Raw genomic sequence first — 17098 nt, 5'->3', positions numbered from 1 at the left:
GTTCTTGATGAGCTTTACAGGGCATGCTTGATCTGTCAACCCTGCACCTGAAACTAAATTCTGGTTTGTTTATTCTTCTGAGTGACCAGTAGGTGCCAATAACAGTATTTCAAACAAACTAATTGCCTAAGATGGCAAGGTGAGCAAAGCCACATCATGTGTTATCTGTAGAGTTCTAGTCTTCTCAGTGTTAATGTAGCATGAACTCAGATCTCATTGAAGGAGAGTTCATGCCACCTCTCCAGCCCTTCCTGTGACACTGCAAGTGCTTGAGTGTGATGATGCTGAGACCCTGATAATTGGTATCATCAGTGTCTACTGGGAGTTGCCTGTTACCACATACCTGCATCTGTAAGCTTGGAGTTGAGGTGTTTTTTTTTTTTGTCTTAGAGGGTAGAAACTTAAGAAAAGAACTTGGGTTTTGTGTACCAAGCTCTGCTTGGTGGAGTCTAGACTTAGGGCTTCCTGAATACTGCCGTGTGATGTTAATGTGGATCCTGTTGTTTTGTTTGTTCTTTTTTCCCCACCTTGTAGAAGATTTTTGTGGCACATTTGTGACCTCTTGAGAGGTCCTCATGAGCTTTGAAAATGTGTCTGGAAACATCCAGTGTTTGCTCTGGTTCTGTGTTTTGCCCAGGTGCTTTTCTTGAGCCTGCAGTAGAGCAGATGTCCAGTTAGATAAGGTTGATGGTTTTGCTTGTAACCCTCTAACAAGCTGGTTTGCTGCTGCTTATGTTTGAGGTTATCATGCAACTCATTCCTGCTTCTCTCATCCTGTTGCCAGACAGGTTCAGCTGAAGCCAGAGCAAGTTGTTTAAGCTGGGCACATAAATCAGGCAAGTTATCAGGTTAAAAGCACTGATCAGTTGGGTGTTTTTTAGAATAAAACTCAACAAGACCAAGACCAGAGCCCTTCTATAGAAAAGGGAGGCGTGCAGATGACTTAATGAGGGATTGGGCCATGTCATCAGTTTCTGTGAATCTTTCCCAAGCTGCATAGTGACTATAACTCTGACTTAAGACTGTCTTATCGTGGAGGGTAGGGGTTTTAATGGTGTTTTTGGTCCAGTTCAGGGCTAATGGGTCTCTGTTGAAAACAGACTCTTGCCTTTTCAGGTTTTTTATTTTTTTTTCAGGGGTGTGGGAAATGTAAGAAGATGCTTTATTCTGTCCTGTCATGCCTGAGGGCAGCCTGAGGCCCAGGATGTGGGGCATTTTGGCAGAAGGCCTCAGATACTTCTGAATAAAGATGCTGCTTCTAGGAAGTTGCAACCACACAGTTCTCAAGACTGAACTAAGAAGCTTTCACTGTAATGAAGTTTGCTTAGGTTTAAAAAAAAAATAAAAAATAATTGTTTTCACTGTTCAGCTGGAGAGGGAAGAGCACAAGCCCTGACATTACTCTGTTGAAATCCAGTTCTTCTAACACAGGACAGTGATTTCTCCCTGGAGGTACAGATGGTAATTTGCAGGAGATGTACCCTAGTAGGGAAATAACTGAAGGGGAATAACTGTGGCTTACCAAGGGGAAGTACAATCATGAAATAACAGAGCAGCTTCTGCCTAGCAGCTTTCTTACTGCTCAGGAAGCTTTGACTCCTCATGTGGGAGGCAGGTTAGAGATGCACTTGGTGACCCAGAACTGAAGAGTATGTAGGGAGTGCTGCATTACCATCATACATGGCCTTTCCTGGCGGAGTGACCAAATAAGCTTAGCTTTTACCCTCCTGACGTTCAATGACCAGGAGTGCTCAGACTCCACTCTGTATTAGTGGTTTGTTGGCATGCCAGGGTTTGAAGCCAGTGTCTGCTGAATGCAGTAGATGCCTGGACTTTCAGCCTAGAAATAAGGCCTGAAAAGGCCTGTATATATGTATTCCTTGTCTTTCCTTGTTTACCCTGCCAGAGCACGGGTAAGGCAGCCCATCCTTTGCCAGGCAAAGTTGGGATCATGCAGTTCATCTCCCTTGCTCAATCCCTGCCAGCATCTAGCCAGGACAGAGCCTGTTTGTTGGAGTAGATCATGTCCCATATTCCTCAAATGATGTCACCTCACTTGCTGCTGGGATTTAGGATAAACCCTGAGTTATAAACAGTACCAGGATTATTATGGTGCTGTTTTGCCTTTGATCAGTACAGTAGAGGGTATGTGCTGGGAATGCAGGGATGTTCATGGCAGATTTTGGCAGTCTCTTTGTTTCTGTTGCTGTGACAGTTCACACACAGCTTGAGACTTCTGTGGTTACAGTTGGCTGGAGTGCCCTGGTCCACGCTGCCTTCAGTCCCCTGTGACCTTGAACATCTGTCTGCACAACTCCAAAGAAGATGATGGAAAAGGTCTTGTTTTATCTGAAGATGAAAAATCAAATAGGCTGCAAAGGGAATGTGGCTGGGGTATGTGTGTGCATGTGTGTGTAAATGTCAGGAAACAAACTGAATTCACATAGAAAGAGTTTGGATAGAGGCTGAGGAAGCAATCAGATTAATCTTTCTCTATTTCCCCAGAAAATGATCCCATCATGCTGAACTTAAATTAGGGCTGCAGCCTGTTTGTGAAGTCACTACCTGAACAACTGAACTTCAGAGCGTTCTGGGTCTCTTATTTCCTTAAATATGTTCTAGTATAAGCATGTAGGACTCTCAGCTGGTAGTCCACATGTAACCTCTATTGCACCTCTATGACCTACCTATCCTTGCTTTGTGGAATACCTTGCAATCTTAATTTTTAGTAGGATTTATAGTGTCAAAATGGGTACAAACCTCTGGGATTATACATCTACGTACTGTCCTTGTGTACAAAGTACAACTGCTTCTGGGGCAGAGAAAAGGGCTGTAAGAAATTCATGGTATAACAGAGCAGCACATCGTGCCTAGTGGAAATTGGGGGGGAGGGGAATTTTGGAAGCCACATAATTATTGCATTGGAATTAGAATTCATTTCTTAGTGTGCTGTGTAATCTCTGCTGACCAAAACAAGCCAGGCCCTTGCAGTCTAGAATAGTTTCACCAAAAACGACAGCTCTATCTTCATGGCACATCCGAGTTTCTTTCCAGAACCTCAGTTTGAAAGGGAGGTGTTAAATGTGTGCAGAGTGGTGAGTTATCAGCAAAGCTTTCAACAGAAACATGTTGGGAGGGCAAGGAACAAGTAGGTTGTCTTGGATGATTTCTTTAAGTGTTCTCCATCAAAAGCGTTGTTTACCACTGATCTTGAGTGGATTTGAAATTTACAGTTCCTGTACTAAAACAGCAGCATGTTAAGAGTAGAGGAGGGCAAATCTTTCAACAGCTTTTCTTTCCTCCCAAACCACCCTTATATGCTTGTTACTGCTGCTGCTGTCCCAGAGGTAGCTGAGCGAGGTAATGATAGCAGTTAATGGAGTCCAGGAAGGGTAAAAAGGATTACTTCTTAATCCCAAGTTCCTTCTTGGCTTCCCTGGCCCCTTTCCCCAAAGGCATCCCAGAGGCCACCATTAACAGCAGCTTTTCTCCTACTCAGCTCCTTTGCCTTGTTTAGTAGAGAAATCACTAAGGGTATTTGGACACTTCAGTTTCTGCCCTGGGAAATAGAGTACTAGCAATGTTGGCATATCTGACTAGTTGTGGTTTTGTTAATTCTGCACCAGAAATGTAGTTGTCAAAATTTGGGGAATTTTTGTTTTTTAACTTACGTACCTCAGAAGTCAAACATCACATGTTGTTACGGTGTCTGAGCATTTCATAACAGCCTAATGGTTTTCATCAGTAACATCACCACTTTGCAGCTGAAGGAGTTACTGTACCCTTGGGCTCTGAGATCTTCTACAGAAGAAACTATTTGTGGCAGAACCTGAAGGAAAACCCACGGAAAAGTGTTATCAGATGCACTTGTATTGTCTGTGTTTCAGTTACATAGTGGAACCATCTGTACTGGTTTGCTCTAACTTGAATTCCTATTGTCAGCCTTAGCCAAAAAGATCTATGCTGGATTAGCTCGAAGATCTGAAGTCTCGTGCTCTTGGAGTCACCAGTGGAAGCCAGTGGAGGACAGTAAAAGGCAGTCTTGCACAGCAGCCTCTGTGTTGGATGACAAGTCTGGCAGTTTGGGCATTTTGTCTTAGTGCAGGAATTAATGGCCAAAAATGAGTAACTATTTTGTGAAAACTTACATGATGGATTATCCCTACTTGAGCTCTGTCTCCACAGACTAGCAGGGAATACTTCAAAAACATGCAAGAAAGGTTTTGGACACTGAAGAAAAGCCTGTAATGAATAATTGTGGTTATTCTTTTCTAGGTCCTGTGTTTAATGTCTCGGTGCATTCTGACAACCCGACCATTTACCAGGGTGAACTGGCAGATTTGCTGTGTATCGTCACAACGGAAGGAATGGCACTTGAGCCAGGTATTTTGGCAAAATTATTTCACTTGTAACTTATTTGCCTTCACCAGGCAGAATAATACCAGTAGTTACAACCCTATGTCCTTTGAGTGAGGCTGCAGAATTGAAAACCAACAATGAAAATCCTGTAGAACTAGATAAATACAGGAGTGCATGTTTGCTTTACACAGCTCAATTTTAAAACAAGGTATTTTGTTTCACATTCTGAGGTGAGGGGGGAAAAAGTGTTGTTACTGCAAAACCCCTCTGTGTTGTCTGTACCAGCTGACCCTACTGCTGGCAGTCTCAGCCTACAACCACTAAGGGGGCTATGAAAACTACTCCTGTTTCCTTTAACTGGAAAGGAGATCCATTGGCAAAACCTTTTGGGAGAAAATGGTCATCTGTAAACAAATCTTAGTCACCTGGCCAGTCAACTTCACACTTCAGAATAAATTCAAGGCTTAATGTGTATCTAAAAGTAACAAAAATTGACTGCTGCAGCCTAAATGCCAAAAATGAATGTTTATTGCGATGTCTTCAGAGGTGAACCTCCTTTTTTGTGTGGAAGAAAGAAGCACAGTACCTAGTTGCTGTGGAAGGGATTGGTGGACACTTTAAAGGCAAATTTTTATGAAGAGCTGAAAAGTTCAGAGAATTGCTTAAAACCTAGCTGTTTACCAAGCATTGCATGAGCTGCTTTTCATCTGAATACTGTGAGAATACTTCTGGTTATTATACCCAAAATTTGGGTTTATTGCGAGTTGAGTTGTTTTGGAAGTCATTCTCTCTATATAAATATAAAAATGTATTTAAAATAAATCTATAAATATGTATGTAAATATAAATATATAAATGTATATACCTAAATATGAAGAAGCCATGATTCATGCAAAACTTAAAAATCTATGCGTAAGCCACTACAAAAGAGGTGCTGTGCAGAAAATATTACTTATAATGCAGTAGCTGATGAGGTGAAGTAACAAGCTTAGTAAAGGCCCATCACTTTGAAATTCCAAGATGTCTGTTCTACAGTAAATCTGAGTGTAACGGGGAAGCAATTTGCTAGATTACAGTTGTGTGTTGCTGGTGAAAAAAAATTATAGAAGTCTGTAGATTGTATTATTGAAATGCTTGGTAGGGAGGAAAAGCTGAGTAAACTTTATTGCTGTCAAAAGATTCATAGCCTGGGCTATTGGACACAGTGAGCAGCAGTGTAGGCCTGTATGTATACCTCAGTCTGTCCTGTGGTTTTTGCTCAGCAGGAAGCCTATTCCAAGTTGAGGTGTGCCCAAGCTCTTACAGGTATTGTTGTGAGGCAGTACCCAAAGCAGCTGGCTTCCTTTGCAAAGCAATAATTGCTGGCAGGGAGCAGCTGCTGCTTCTGCTGGTGTTTGACAGCTAAAATAAGCTTGGGGTTGCCTTGTGAAAGAGGTCTCAGCATCCCTGACTCACTTAAAACTTGAAAAGAGGCCTCCTGTCAGTGCTCCACTGAGGTTAATTCATGATTTTTTTTTTTGTGTGTTTGGTAGTTAAGGCTGGCAGAAGCACTAACAAGATAAGGATAATCAAAGGGATCGAAGTAAAAAGGTGTTCTCTTTGAGGAACTTCTCATCATCACAATTAAGCTTTAACTGGGCAACTTCATAAGGGTTCATGGATGTCTGTTGAATGGTGCCTGGAGTTGGAAATGATGTTTCTAAGAGTCATGAGCAGCCAGTGTAGAATTTTAAATGTCAGCACTGCAATCCGTTTCATTGCTGAGTAATGTTGTCTTGAACATGGCAGATCTCTGCCTCTGTGGGTTGTTTGTTCTTTTTTTTTTTTTTTTTCTTCTTTGTTTCTGTTTTTGTTTTGGGTTGATTTGAGGTTTGTTTTTTTTGAGTCTGTAATGGGACAGATGAGGCACAGGCAACAGATATGCCTAGAAAGGAGTAAAGTGTGGCATTGTGGCAGGTTTTGAGGGAACCTTTCAGTCTGTGCTCGGAGCCTCCAGTTGCTGAATGAGTGGGATTTGGGGCCTAACTAGCCATGCTGTGTGGAGAAACCCCATATGGGCCTGAGAAGCTGGCCCCTCTGCTGTCCTTGCTGGTCCTCCAAATGAGACGGGCAGAAGAGCTGCAGGGCACAGCTGGAAGCTATACAACAGCTGTAGGGTGTGCAGACTTCTTGTTAGCCTGCTTGCTTGGCCTTGAGAGATGGATGGGACTAGAGCAGTGAGATAACAGAGCAGGATAGGTGAAGAAGGGCCTTAAGGGCTCATACAACAACAAACAGATGTAGTTCCCCAGTAGTAACCTTATTCCCTTATATCCCATCTCTGGTCTGTCTCTATGCTGAGTCAGTATCTCAATTCACAACTGGCATAGAGAACTTGCTTTTTAAATTGAGTGCCAAACATTAGACAGACTGTGAAAATAACAGGGCTGTCTCATCCCAGTGCAGAAATGAGGTATGTTGTTGGGAAAGCCTACCCCAGGTAATCAGATAATCAGAACAAAAGTTGCCAGCATCTCTTTGAAGAAAACAGATTACATCAGTACAGACATGGTCTTTCTGTTTGGGAATGTGATGAGAAAGGAGAGGAGAGAATTTGCATTTGACCTTCTTCTGAGGGACATGATGGTTTTCAAAGGCCATCTACTCTTGTGTTGTCAGACCTGCTGCAGGGCTGTGTTTTGGGCCCTCTTGTGAGCAAAGAAGTATTAGGGAATTTCATAGGATGTCTTAAATGCACATCCAAACCACTTTCAACACAGTTGGTATGCCAGCCAGCTCTGCTCTTGTACACATAGACACTCAACTTTGCAAGCGTGCATGTGGATTAGTATGTATGCTTCCTGTAATAGGTTGAAGTGTCAGTTGTAACCTCTTCTCCCTCTTTGCATGCACAGTCAGAAAAATAAAGTGCTTCCAAGTTGCTGAGGAAAAATTAAATGACAAACGATGTTTGCAAGTGCCCTTCTTTGTTATAGTTAGATCCATTTATTTCTAGAAGTGTTACTTATGGGTTGAATCTTTGTTTGGTAGAGGCAATTCACAATACTCTGTGTGTGTGTGTTTTTGTATACCCACCCTGTGGGAAATTTTCGAAAGGGTGGAACAGATTTTGGCATGACTACTGCCTCCTCTAATTTCCTCTGCTTCGTTGAGACCCTGCTGAAATGGAGTGTGTATTACTAAGCTCAGTACATGGCAGCAACTGCTTCATCTAAAGAAGTGCTCCTTTGGCTTGGGAGCTGTAGTTGGTGTTTTGAATTGATATGAGGGGAGTGTGTGTGTGTCAGGGGGGAATAGTAGTTCTTGTGTGCCCTGAAGATACAAAAGCTGCTTCTGATATTTCTGTTGAATACACATTTTTGCAAATGATCTCCCTAGACTTCCCAGATCACCCCTTCTTGGGCTATGTGCTTAGGGATTTAAAAGTATTACTTACTGTGCCTGAAAGGATATGGCTTTTTTTTTTTTTTTTTATCTGCTCCAGACAGACCCAGTGGGCACTCTGGAGAATTTAACAAAACCAGCTTGTTTACCTCTTGTATGGCTTGAAGTGGTTTGCTCAGCTCTCTAGGAAGCCCTATTCAACCTCATTTAAATGTAGTAAACAAAAAGGGTCTCAAAATTGTGATTCAGCACTGTAACAAGATGCTGAGAGCACTTCATTCTAAGCAGTGGAAGTGTATGGTTCCTAAGAGCTGGTCTAGAAATAGGATTCCCTCTTTTGAGGAGTGATTGGCCAGGGAAGCAGCTAAGACCCAGACAGTTTAGTCCTGTGTGTCAAATTGAAATGTGCATAAAGATGTGCTTTACATGTTGATGATACTCACTAACTGAGGAGGGGAGAAAGGATAGCACCACTGTTAATCTGCTCACAGAGCTCTGAAGTGTCCAGCACCCAGTGCTTTGTGTTCCTTTATGAAAGCACCTGAGATGCATGACCTAGGGGTACTGAGGTCCTTGGTGGCCTTCTGAGCTTGGCACTGGGATGTTATGCTTTCCTGTAACTTATAACATTGTGGAGCACAGAAGGAACTGGTGAAAGAAACCTTTGTAATGTTAAGTGTGAATGTGGTTCTTGTGATTGGATTTGGTTTTTGTAGATTGGGGACAAAAATTGTGAGAGTGACTAGTCAACATTGGTGCAAGGTGTGTGTGGAAAGGTACAGATGCTTTTGGGAAACCTAGTGTGTGACCTGTTTTATGTCAGTAAAACAAGTATTTATTATCACTTGAGAGCTGCTAGGCACGTTCATCACTAATCTTTAGAGAGCACCTGACTTATGTCCTGGTTTTGCTAAATTTTCTTGTGGTTTTACTGCATGAAAACCAGAGATATATAGAAATGAATCAGATGACTTTGCTGTATAAAGCTATTTCAAGGAGGATAGTGACAAAGAGTACTTGGAGCCAAATCCTCCTTCTGACTGTCTGTAGTGAGTCACTAATTGCACACTGTGTATACTGACTAATAAAACATGTTGGCATAATACTGTTGTCCCATGTTGTAATTACAGAAGATAGATTCAGCTATTTCAAAATGACAGCAAGTGCCTGCACTCATCGTTGTATGTGGAGGGAAGGGAACCTCAAATTAACTGAGACTGAAAAGAAGGAATTCTTCAAAGGTAGCAAGTTGCCTGAGAATCTGAAGGCTCAATTTAAAAAAAATATATATTTTTTTTAATATCTAAATTTATTGTTTAAACCTTTTTTATCAAGTGCAATACTGTATTCAGTGTAGTTGGACTTAGCCTGGAAGGTGTCCGTATGCTCCTATGGTACCTGGAAACACAAGAGCTAATGGCAGTCTTGATGATCTTTGGAAGGATTTGGTCATTCCCAGCATGACTGCTTGTCGACCAGTGCTATTACCGTATTTGGCATAAACAGGCAGAAGAGATGAAGAGTAGTTTATAGAAACAGAGCTCTTTCTAGCAGAGGCCCTGTTTCCCACAGGCAGTTGGATGAGTACACAAAGCAGAGGTCAAAGTTTGGTCCTGTTAACTGAACATGTGTTTATGGTAATTTTTATTAACTTTGCTTTTGAGGGAAGCTGTCCGAGTGCTATGCCAAGTAACTAATAATAGTATCTGCAGTAGGATAGGCAAGAGTGATTGTGAGGGCTGCTGGTTCCTATGACCAATGCTGACCCCCATGTAGAACTGTGAGACCTACTGCTGCTGTAGGGCTGCAAAACAGGCCAGGTACTCCCTTTAGGTTCTGTGCTGTCACCCAGAACACCTGGCCATGGCAGGCAGGGCAGGACACTGGCTGCTGTCCCAGAACAGTTTGGTCAGCCAGTGTCTCTGGTAGTGACATCTGCTTTCTCATTTTTCTGTTTCATTTTTGAAGATGTGTGTAAAAACAGTGCATCTTACGAGGGCACTAATTATACCCCAAACAGTGGGTGAAGTTTTGTCTGCAGTAAGGAGGAATGTTCTATCTGGCCAGCTGATGCTATACTTCAAGTAGCAGAGCTGAGATTGTTCCTTTACTTATCTTTACTTTAAAATATTATTTTAAGGTTCCCTTCTTTCCCAAAGTGCTAGCTTGCCTGATGGAGGCTTAAAAATCATCTTCACTTATATTTGTAAAGAATTTGAGTACAGCAGCAGGTTTAGGACTTTAATTTTTCCATTAGCTCAGAGATCAAATGTGAAAGCTTAGAGAAGAGTAAACTCAATGAGCTGAAAGATTGGGTTTAAATTTCAGGTTGCTAATACTGTATTTTTCAGAGATCTCAATACTAGCAAATGGAGGTTTGATACATTGCCAAAATCACTGGGACTGCCTTAGGTGTGAAAGGGTTGAGCCCTGTCCACATATCCGACCAATACCCAAAACTCAGGACAGAAATAGTAACCTCTGTTTCCAGTTTGGTTCCATCAGTTTGCTAATGTTCTAGAAAGGAAGACCCCTTAATGAAACAAGTGATCAGGCTTTTCTGTCTGTGTTCCAGGTCATGCCAGGTTGCAGACTGACAGGTGTTGCTGGGCTCACATTAGAAAAGAATAGCAGTGATTTTTAAAGTAGATACTTGACTACATCAGCCTAATAGGGTTAAGGCTAAGATCTTCTAATGGGATCAATAGGATCTTGCATGAATGTAGAAAGAGCTAGATGTGCTTACGAACACTGACTACCTATCAGCTATGTTAAATGTGGAAGGTGTTATAAATACTTTTTTATAGACAATCTCCTTGGGTGGTAAAGCTGGTACAAAGCATGATGCCTGATGATTTGTGACAGTAACCCACAACTCTGGAAAAGATGTGTAAAAGCGTCGTGGTCAGGCTTTGCTCCCGAATGCCTTGTACTTTTGTAGATAATTTTTTATACTCTATGTAGAATCTCTGTATTTATTTAGGCAGATTAAATATAAGGAAAGGGCCTTCAGGAAAGAGCCTTCTGTCTTTGTGCTTGTATAGGCCCAGCACGAAGATAGCAATTGCAAATCACTCTCTGCTAGCAAATACCTAGCACTTCCACTCTCTTCTCACTGTAGGTACAGCACAGTTACAGAACTTCTGATGACACTACTCCTGCTTGGTGAAACCTTAGACCAGAGATTAAATATAAATTTTAGGATAGCAGGCAGGAAAGCAAGAAACCTCTTCTTTGTTGTCCCTGTAGCAAGTTACCCTTTCTGTGTGGCTACATTTTTCCTTCCAGTGAATTTCATTGCAGGTCACTGCTTAAATCCTCTGAGTAAGGGCATGTTCAGGGCACTCGCTTTATTTTTTCTTTTTCCATTCTTTTCTTTTTTCTTCTGCTATCAGACGAGTGTTAGCTATGCTGCTTGCAGATTAACCTTGTGATGAGGAATGGCGCTGTGAATATTTTATCAGAGCTCACCAACATGTCTAAATTCTTCTTTGTCCACAAATGCAGATGATATGGCCTTTGATGTCTCCTGGTTTGCTGTACGCTCCTTTGCATTGGATAGAGAGCCCATCTTGCTGGCTTCTCTGGACCGGAGAGGGATTGTGATGCAGAGCAGGAGAAACGGGAGCAGTGATCTCAGCCTGGAGAGAATCAGCCCGCTGGAATTCCGGCTCCGCGTTCATGGCTGTGAGGACCATGACTTTGGGAACCACTACTGCGTAGTGACCCCGTGGGTACGATCTGCCACTGGCGTATGGCAGCGGGAACCTGACATCAAAGCCAAACCTATCTTTCTGTCCGTGAAAATGGATGGTAAGAAATTGCAACATGTATTACACACTTGTTTTTCTTTTTAACGCCTTGTCTGACAGATATTCCACATGACTATTTTTAAAGGTGTCTGTGATAATCTCATTAGATTTTGTTATCCTTTTCTATTGTTTGCAACTTCTGATTCCAGATTCTGTTGATTAGATAGGCCTGAACAGATCTTGATTGTAAGACTGGAGTGTTTTCTTTCCTGATCATTTTTTGGTGATGTTTTACATAGCTGGGACAGCGTTCAATCAAAGAATAGTATTCTCTCCAAGTGTTAGCCCTTCTGCTGCCTGCAGGAGGAAGCTCTGGTTTGCAGATGGGGCATGCTGAAGTAGTCATTTTGTGGTTAATATGAAAGCTGAGAACACAAAGTCAGAGTTCTGACTCCTTCCTCCCTCTTGTAACCAAGACATGCTGCTCCCTGCACTTAATACCTTGTCTGCTTTCCAACCTGAGCTGCAAGTATTGCTAGACTTTGAGAAGCAGGTTGCATGCGAGGTGCTGCATTCAGCATGTAGCTAAGAAGGAAGATTAATGCAGGAGTAGTTTTCAACTAATTTTCTTCTCAGTATTTCCAGGAAGGTTCATATTGGGGAAGTTCCATGAACTTGAAACAGATCAGAAGTTTTTGTTCTCCCTACTGTGTTGATAACTATTAAAACTGTACTTTCCAAACTCCTTACAGTTCTTGGCCCTGCCTTTTAACTGAGCAGTAGGAGCTTACAAAACAAATTTCTTTTTTAGGTACCAGCTTTGGAGGTTGGTTAGACAGGGTTGCTGGATGACAATGAATATACTGTACTAGTAGTTCTAGTCAAGCAAAGCATAAAGGAGTCCACTCATTGCCATTTGGGAACATATTACAAAGAGCGTAGCCGTAGTCTGCCTCTGATGCGACAACTTTGCAAGGCTTTTGTTTGGAGGAACAGGTAATGGGATACCTCTTGGAACTAGCTTTACTTTGCGATCTCACTCCAAGGCTTCTCTGGTGCTTCCAGACTCTGAGGCTTTGAAATGGTGGAGGAAGAATTAGGGTGAAGAAGTAAGGGAGTCCAATAAGAGATCAATTTTTCCAAACCTTAAAAGACAGAAATCAAGAAGGAAAATTAGTGTAATTTGCTTCTGAAATAATTAATCTTCTCATGACTGAATAATGTGAGATTTTTCTCTTTTTTTTATGCAAGAACAAATAAAGGGGATCTCTGAATTTCTCAGGGATAGCTAATGACTTTTCCTTCCTCTTTCAGTTCTGAATGCTTTCAAGTATCCCCTGTTGATTGGCATCGGTCTGGCCACTGTCATTGGACTCTTATCCTGCCTCATTGGCTATTGCAGCTCCCGTTGGTGCTGCAAGAAGGAAGTGCAGGAAACGAGACGAGAGCGTCGCCGGCTAATGTCGATGGAGATGGACTGAGCATGGGAGCAGGACACACTTGCATTGTGGGAGAGACTCACAGGGCTCTCGGACTGTGCTGAGACACTCACTTACAGGCCCAGACAAGACAGTGCGTTTCCTCTCTGATTTCAGCCTGGACCTCAAGCTTCTCCTTGTTACACATTGTGTCCTGAGAACATTCAGGCCATATTTAGCAACTTGGAGTTCTCCTTTTCCAGCAGCACTTTCTGCATAGGGATCATGTCCTCCTAATGTGCAAACTGTTGAGCCTTCTGTCACCAGGGCCCTGTGACAAAATTCACTAAGTCTTTTTTTGTTTGGTGGTTTTCTTCCCCCTGCTCTTGGTTTTGAAAAGATGTCCCTGTATGAAAGCATGACGGACAGGGTAATGGGTGGGAAGGGGGCTGGTAGAAGTGTTAGACTTTCATTGTATTAACAAATCTACTTTTCCCCTCTACCTGTAGCACACTACATCCTATTTCCTTTCTCTGTCTGCCTTGGTATCTCACAGACTTCTCTGTGTTGGCTTGAAGGCTGGAGAAGGTTCCTCTGCTGGTGCCTCATGACATTGTTCCAGCAAAGAATTGGTTTATGGTTGTCAGCATGCCTTCTCTTCCCTGGCTTTCGAAGGGTTTGCTGTTAACCCCAAAACATAACTTGCCTGGAGGTCTTTGAGACACCTTTTTTTGAATTTCCTTCTTATTTCGTTTTCAGTGCTCAAAGCTCTTAGCTGTGGTGAATAGGGGCTAACTTGGCAACCCTGAACAGTCAGTCCTCATACAAGCATTTGCTGGGTGTTTGCTTATGGCCACCTTCTTTTCTTCCCACTACAGCAGTTCGCATTGTGCCTGAGACCCTGTTCTGCTTATGAGACAGGGCTCGTGGTAGCTGGGGACAAGGCCCAGTCTTCTGCTGGTCTCTGCAGAGAGGTGTGACACCTTGCCCCACTGGTGATGGTGTGACTTATGAAAAAAAAAAAAATTACATGGATCTTTGTATGCAGTTGGCCAACTGATCATGTTTAGAGAAGATTTGTAAACGATGTATTACCAAAAACACAGACCAGACTCCAGTGCTGCTTCTGCCAGTCACTCAGTAGTAACCCTTGAACCTGTGAGCAGAGTCTTGAGATCTGCAGTAGCTGAAGTGCAGCTCAGGGTAGGAATAGGAGCAAGCCCAGGAGTGCAGCGAGAATCCTTCAGGTTCCAATGGTCCTGGTCTTGTGCATGGGCCTGCAGCAGGGCTTTCCCCATGGGCTTGAGACCTATTCCTAGGTGCTATAGTATAGAAGCCCTGCTTTGGTCTTCCACATACACTGACCTGGCTCCTCAGTGGGAGCAGTACCTTTTCTAGGCAGTTCTGTCTTCCCAGCACAGCTGGTGTTTTAAGCAATAAAAGTCAGAATAAAGATACTGTGTATAAACAAACAAGGAAGTAGGACTGTAGTGCAATCTGATGTCACAGTCAAGGTTTGGCTCACATCAAGAAGGGTGAGAAATGCAGAGTTGAGGCCAGGGCTCAATCCTTTCCAGTTTTGTTTGGGGTTTTTTTGTTTGTTTGGCTGTTTGTTTTTTTTTTTTTTTAAGATAAAGATGCTAAAAGAGAGCATCCGTGGAAGGTGGTGGCTGTGGTGTGCTGTTGCCAGTTTAGAAATTAGTTATGTGCTAGGTGACCTGCTTCACTAGTAGCTCATCCCACTGCACATTCCAGGGGAGCTGCAGGTCTAGTATCCATATGATGAAGGCTTCACTTTGCATTGGTATTTGTGGAACCTTGCACACAATGCTGTAGCTATTCCAAAATTGGGGGTTTTTGCAGTAAGTTTTCTTTGTGTGTTTGTTTTTTTTTTTTTTTTTTTTTCCCTTGTCTTACATTATGACCTTTGTTCTGAGGCTGACATGAGGGTTTTTTCTAGAAGGCAGTTCTGCTTCCCACATGCGAACACGCTTGCAGTCACTTACGTATACATATGTATGCATAGAGATGTCCAGTGATTTTTGGAAGCTGAATGTGAGATATCTTCAAAATGGACTTTATTTGCATAGTTAGGGCTTGCAACTTGTTTTTTGACTCTTTAAGTCATTTCATATAGCATTCCAAAACTGGGACACCCAAAACCTATAAGCTCTGGAAAACGTTGGCCTGAACATTCGTAACAACTTTGTCTGGCCTGATGTTTTCCTCTCTGGAGGAGCCCTGAAAAGGCCTATGTTTCAGGCAGACGTAGCTGCCTCTGCTGAGCAACAGGACAGAGTCTCTAGCTTCTGCTGTGAAAGCCCAGAAATCTGTAGCGATGCTTTCCAAAGGAAGGGAGTTGAGAAAAGAATTCACTCAGATATTGCTTCGACAGCAAGAATTTTTCTTCCTTTCCTGTCTGTCTGCTGTAGTGAAATCTTGCTTTTTCCTGGGATGTAGTGAAACACCATTGTGATGTGTGGGATGCTGGCTGTCCTTCCCACACTGATCTAGCAGCTTCTTCCTTGCATTAACATCTGCTTTCTTCATGGAAGGCCTGTGGCATTGGGGCATCTTGGGAGGGGGGTTGTAGTGGTGGTGAAGTTCGAGGCACAGCATCAGTCACTTTCTGTCTTTGCAGACTGCTTGTTTATGTGCTCTTGGTTAAGTTTGAGAGAGAATCAATGCAATAATTAGGGAATGAATGAGCAGGGAACCACCAGCTCTTCCCAAGCACACAACATAGCACACTTTCTCCCTGCTGGAAAAAACTCAGGGTTATTTTGGTCAGGGCTCCCTGCTCCTCTAGTGAAAGGTACCCATGCCCTTAGCTAATGCTGACTTTCCTTCATGGCCTGTAACAAACGATCTTTGTCATTCCAAGTGAAGCAAATTTGCTGCTAGCTTGTACTGCTGCCAGCCCCTTGGAAGGCAATGCTGCATCCCTTTTCACCCTGTGTTTGCTGTAGTTGGAAGGCTAGAAGCTGAGGGGCTACACTTACCTTCTGCCAGGTTTCCTTCTACTTGTGCCAATTTTGTATTATCTCATTTTTTTAAAAATAGAGTGGGAATCTTAGCTCTAATGAAAAAAAATCTAGGTCACTTTTTGTGTTTTTTATTATTATTTCCTGTGTGAACCTGGGTTTGTGTGAGTGGAGGTGTGTATGTATTAAACCTGCAGAGTATCAGAAGAGTAAGCTGCCTGAGATGCAGTGCAAGCATCCATATCCTCCCTGCTGCAACCTGTGGTATTGTCAAAGTATCCTAAGGGCTCACGTTGATCTTCCTCTGTTCACATTGCCACATCTCCTGGTTAAGCTGGTAAATTCCTCCAGGCACTTGGAATTTTGATCCAGGACAAGCTTGAACATCATATAGCAGAAGGGCAAGATATTTTCTTTCTTTTGTTTTAATTTCAAAGTTATAAAATAAAGTGTTTGGCACAATTCTGGAATGCAGGTACTGAATAGTTCTAACAATGCTGTGTAAAATGTTTCTTTTTATGTTTAAAATAAAGAGCGAGCCTTTTTGATTATGTCTGTGCCGTGGGTCTGGATCTTTGAGCTATGGGCAGTTTTCCTGGTACCTTGCATATATGCAGGCACTATTGTTGAGGCAAGGGTATCAAATGTAAACCTTATGGTCCCATTTCCATCACTGTTTACCCTGTAAAATAAGCATGAGGCCTATTTTACAGTAAGTTTTAAATATTTTCCTGCATTTGTGTGATGAATTTGGAAATGTGAATTGTGTTCTGAGTCTATCCTGTTTTTACCCCACTTTGTCAGCCTTTTTGTTGGGGGAGTTTCTTTTTGTTTGCCTAGGGCCAGGGGTCACGTGTGTGTTTAGCATCTGCTGTAAAACCTGGGCACTAGATGTTGAGTCTTCCTTAAACCCTTCCTAAGGCTTCTCATTTCCAAGGTACCAGGAGGGAAATCAGTAGTGTTGGACATAAACTTCCTGCTTACCTTGCTGATGGCTGAATTTAGGATTTCCCCCCGCTCCAGCAACCATGTAAAGACACCATGATATAGTACAGCAAGGAGGCGACTTGCTTTCCAACAAGAAGATGCTTGAGGCAGTAGTAGTTTGGGGAGGCCAAGACAGGCTTTGGCAGGGTGGGTTTGTGTTCAAACTGGTGCACGTTCTGTCTGAGACTGCTGCAGTGCAGGCCAGTTGACAGCG

General features: G+C 42.6%; 1 protein-coding gene across 2 annotated transcripts in view; it reads left to right on the top strand.

The window, feature by feature from the left end:
* Positions 1 to 16448, top strand: part of PTGFRN (prostaglandin F2 receptor inhibitor) — a 69952-nt gene extending 53504 nt beyond the window's left edge. For both annotated transcript variants that reach the window (XM_042788731.1, XM_042788730.1), the window contains exons 7-9: positions 4276 to 4383; positions 11251 to 11556; positions 12810 to 16448. In XM_042788731.1, coding sequence (XP_042644665.1) covers positions 4276 to 4383; positions 11251 to 11556; positions 12810 to 12976 — 581 coding nt within the window. In that variant the 3' untranslated portion in view covers positions 12977 to 16448. The remainder of the gene's footprint in view (positions 1 to 4275; positions 4384 to 11250; positions 11557 to 12809) is intronic.
* The last annotated feature ends 650 nt before the right edge of the window (positions 16449 to 17098 follow it).

This window comes from Tyto alba, unplaced genomic scaffold, assembly GCF_018691265.1.
Source record: "Tyto alba isolate M040663 unplaced genomic scaffold, T.alba_DEE_v4.0 Super-Scaffold_14, whole genome shotgun sequence".
Lineage (NCBI taxonomy): Eukaryota > Metazoa > Chordata > Aves > Strigiformes > Tytonidae > Tyto > Tyto alba.
Note: the sequence above shows the minus strand (reverse complement) of the source record. Positions and strands in the feature narration are given on the sequence as shown.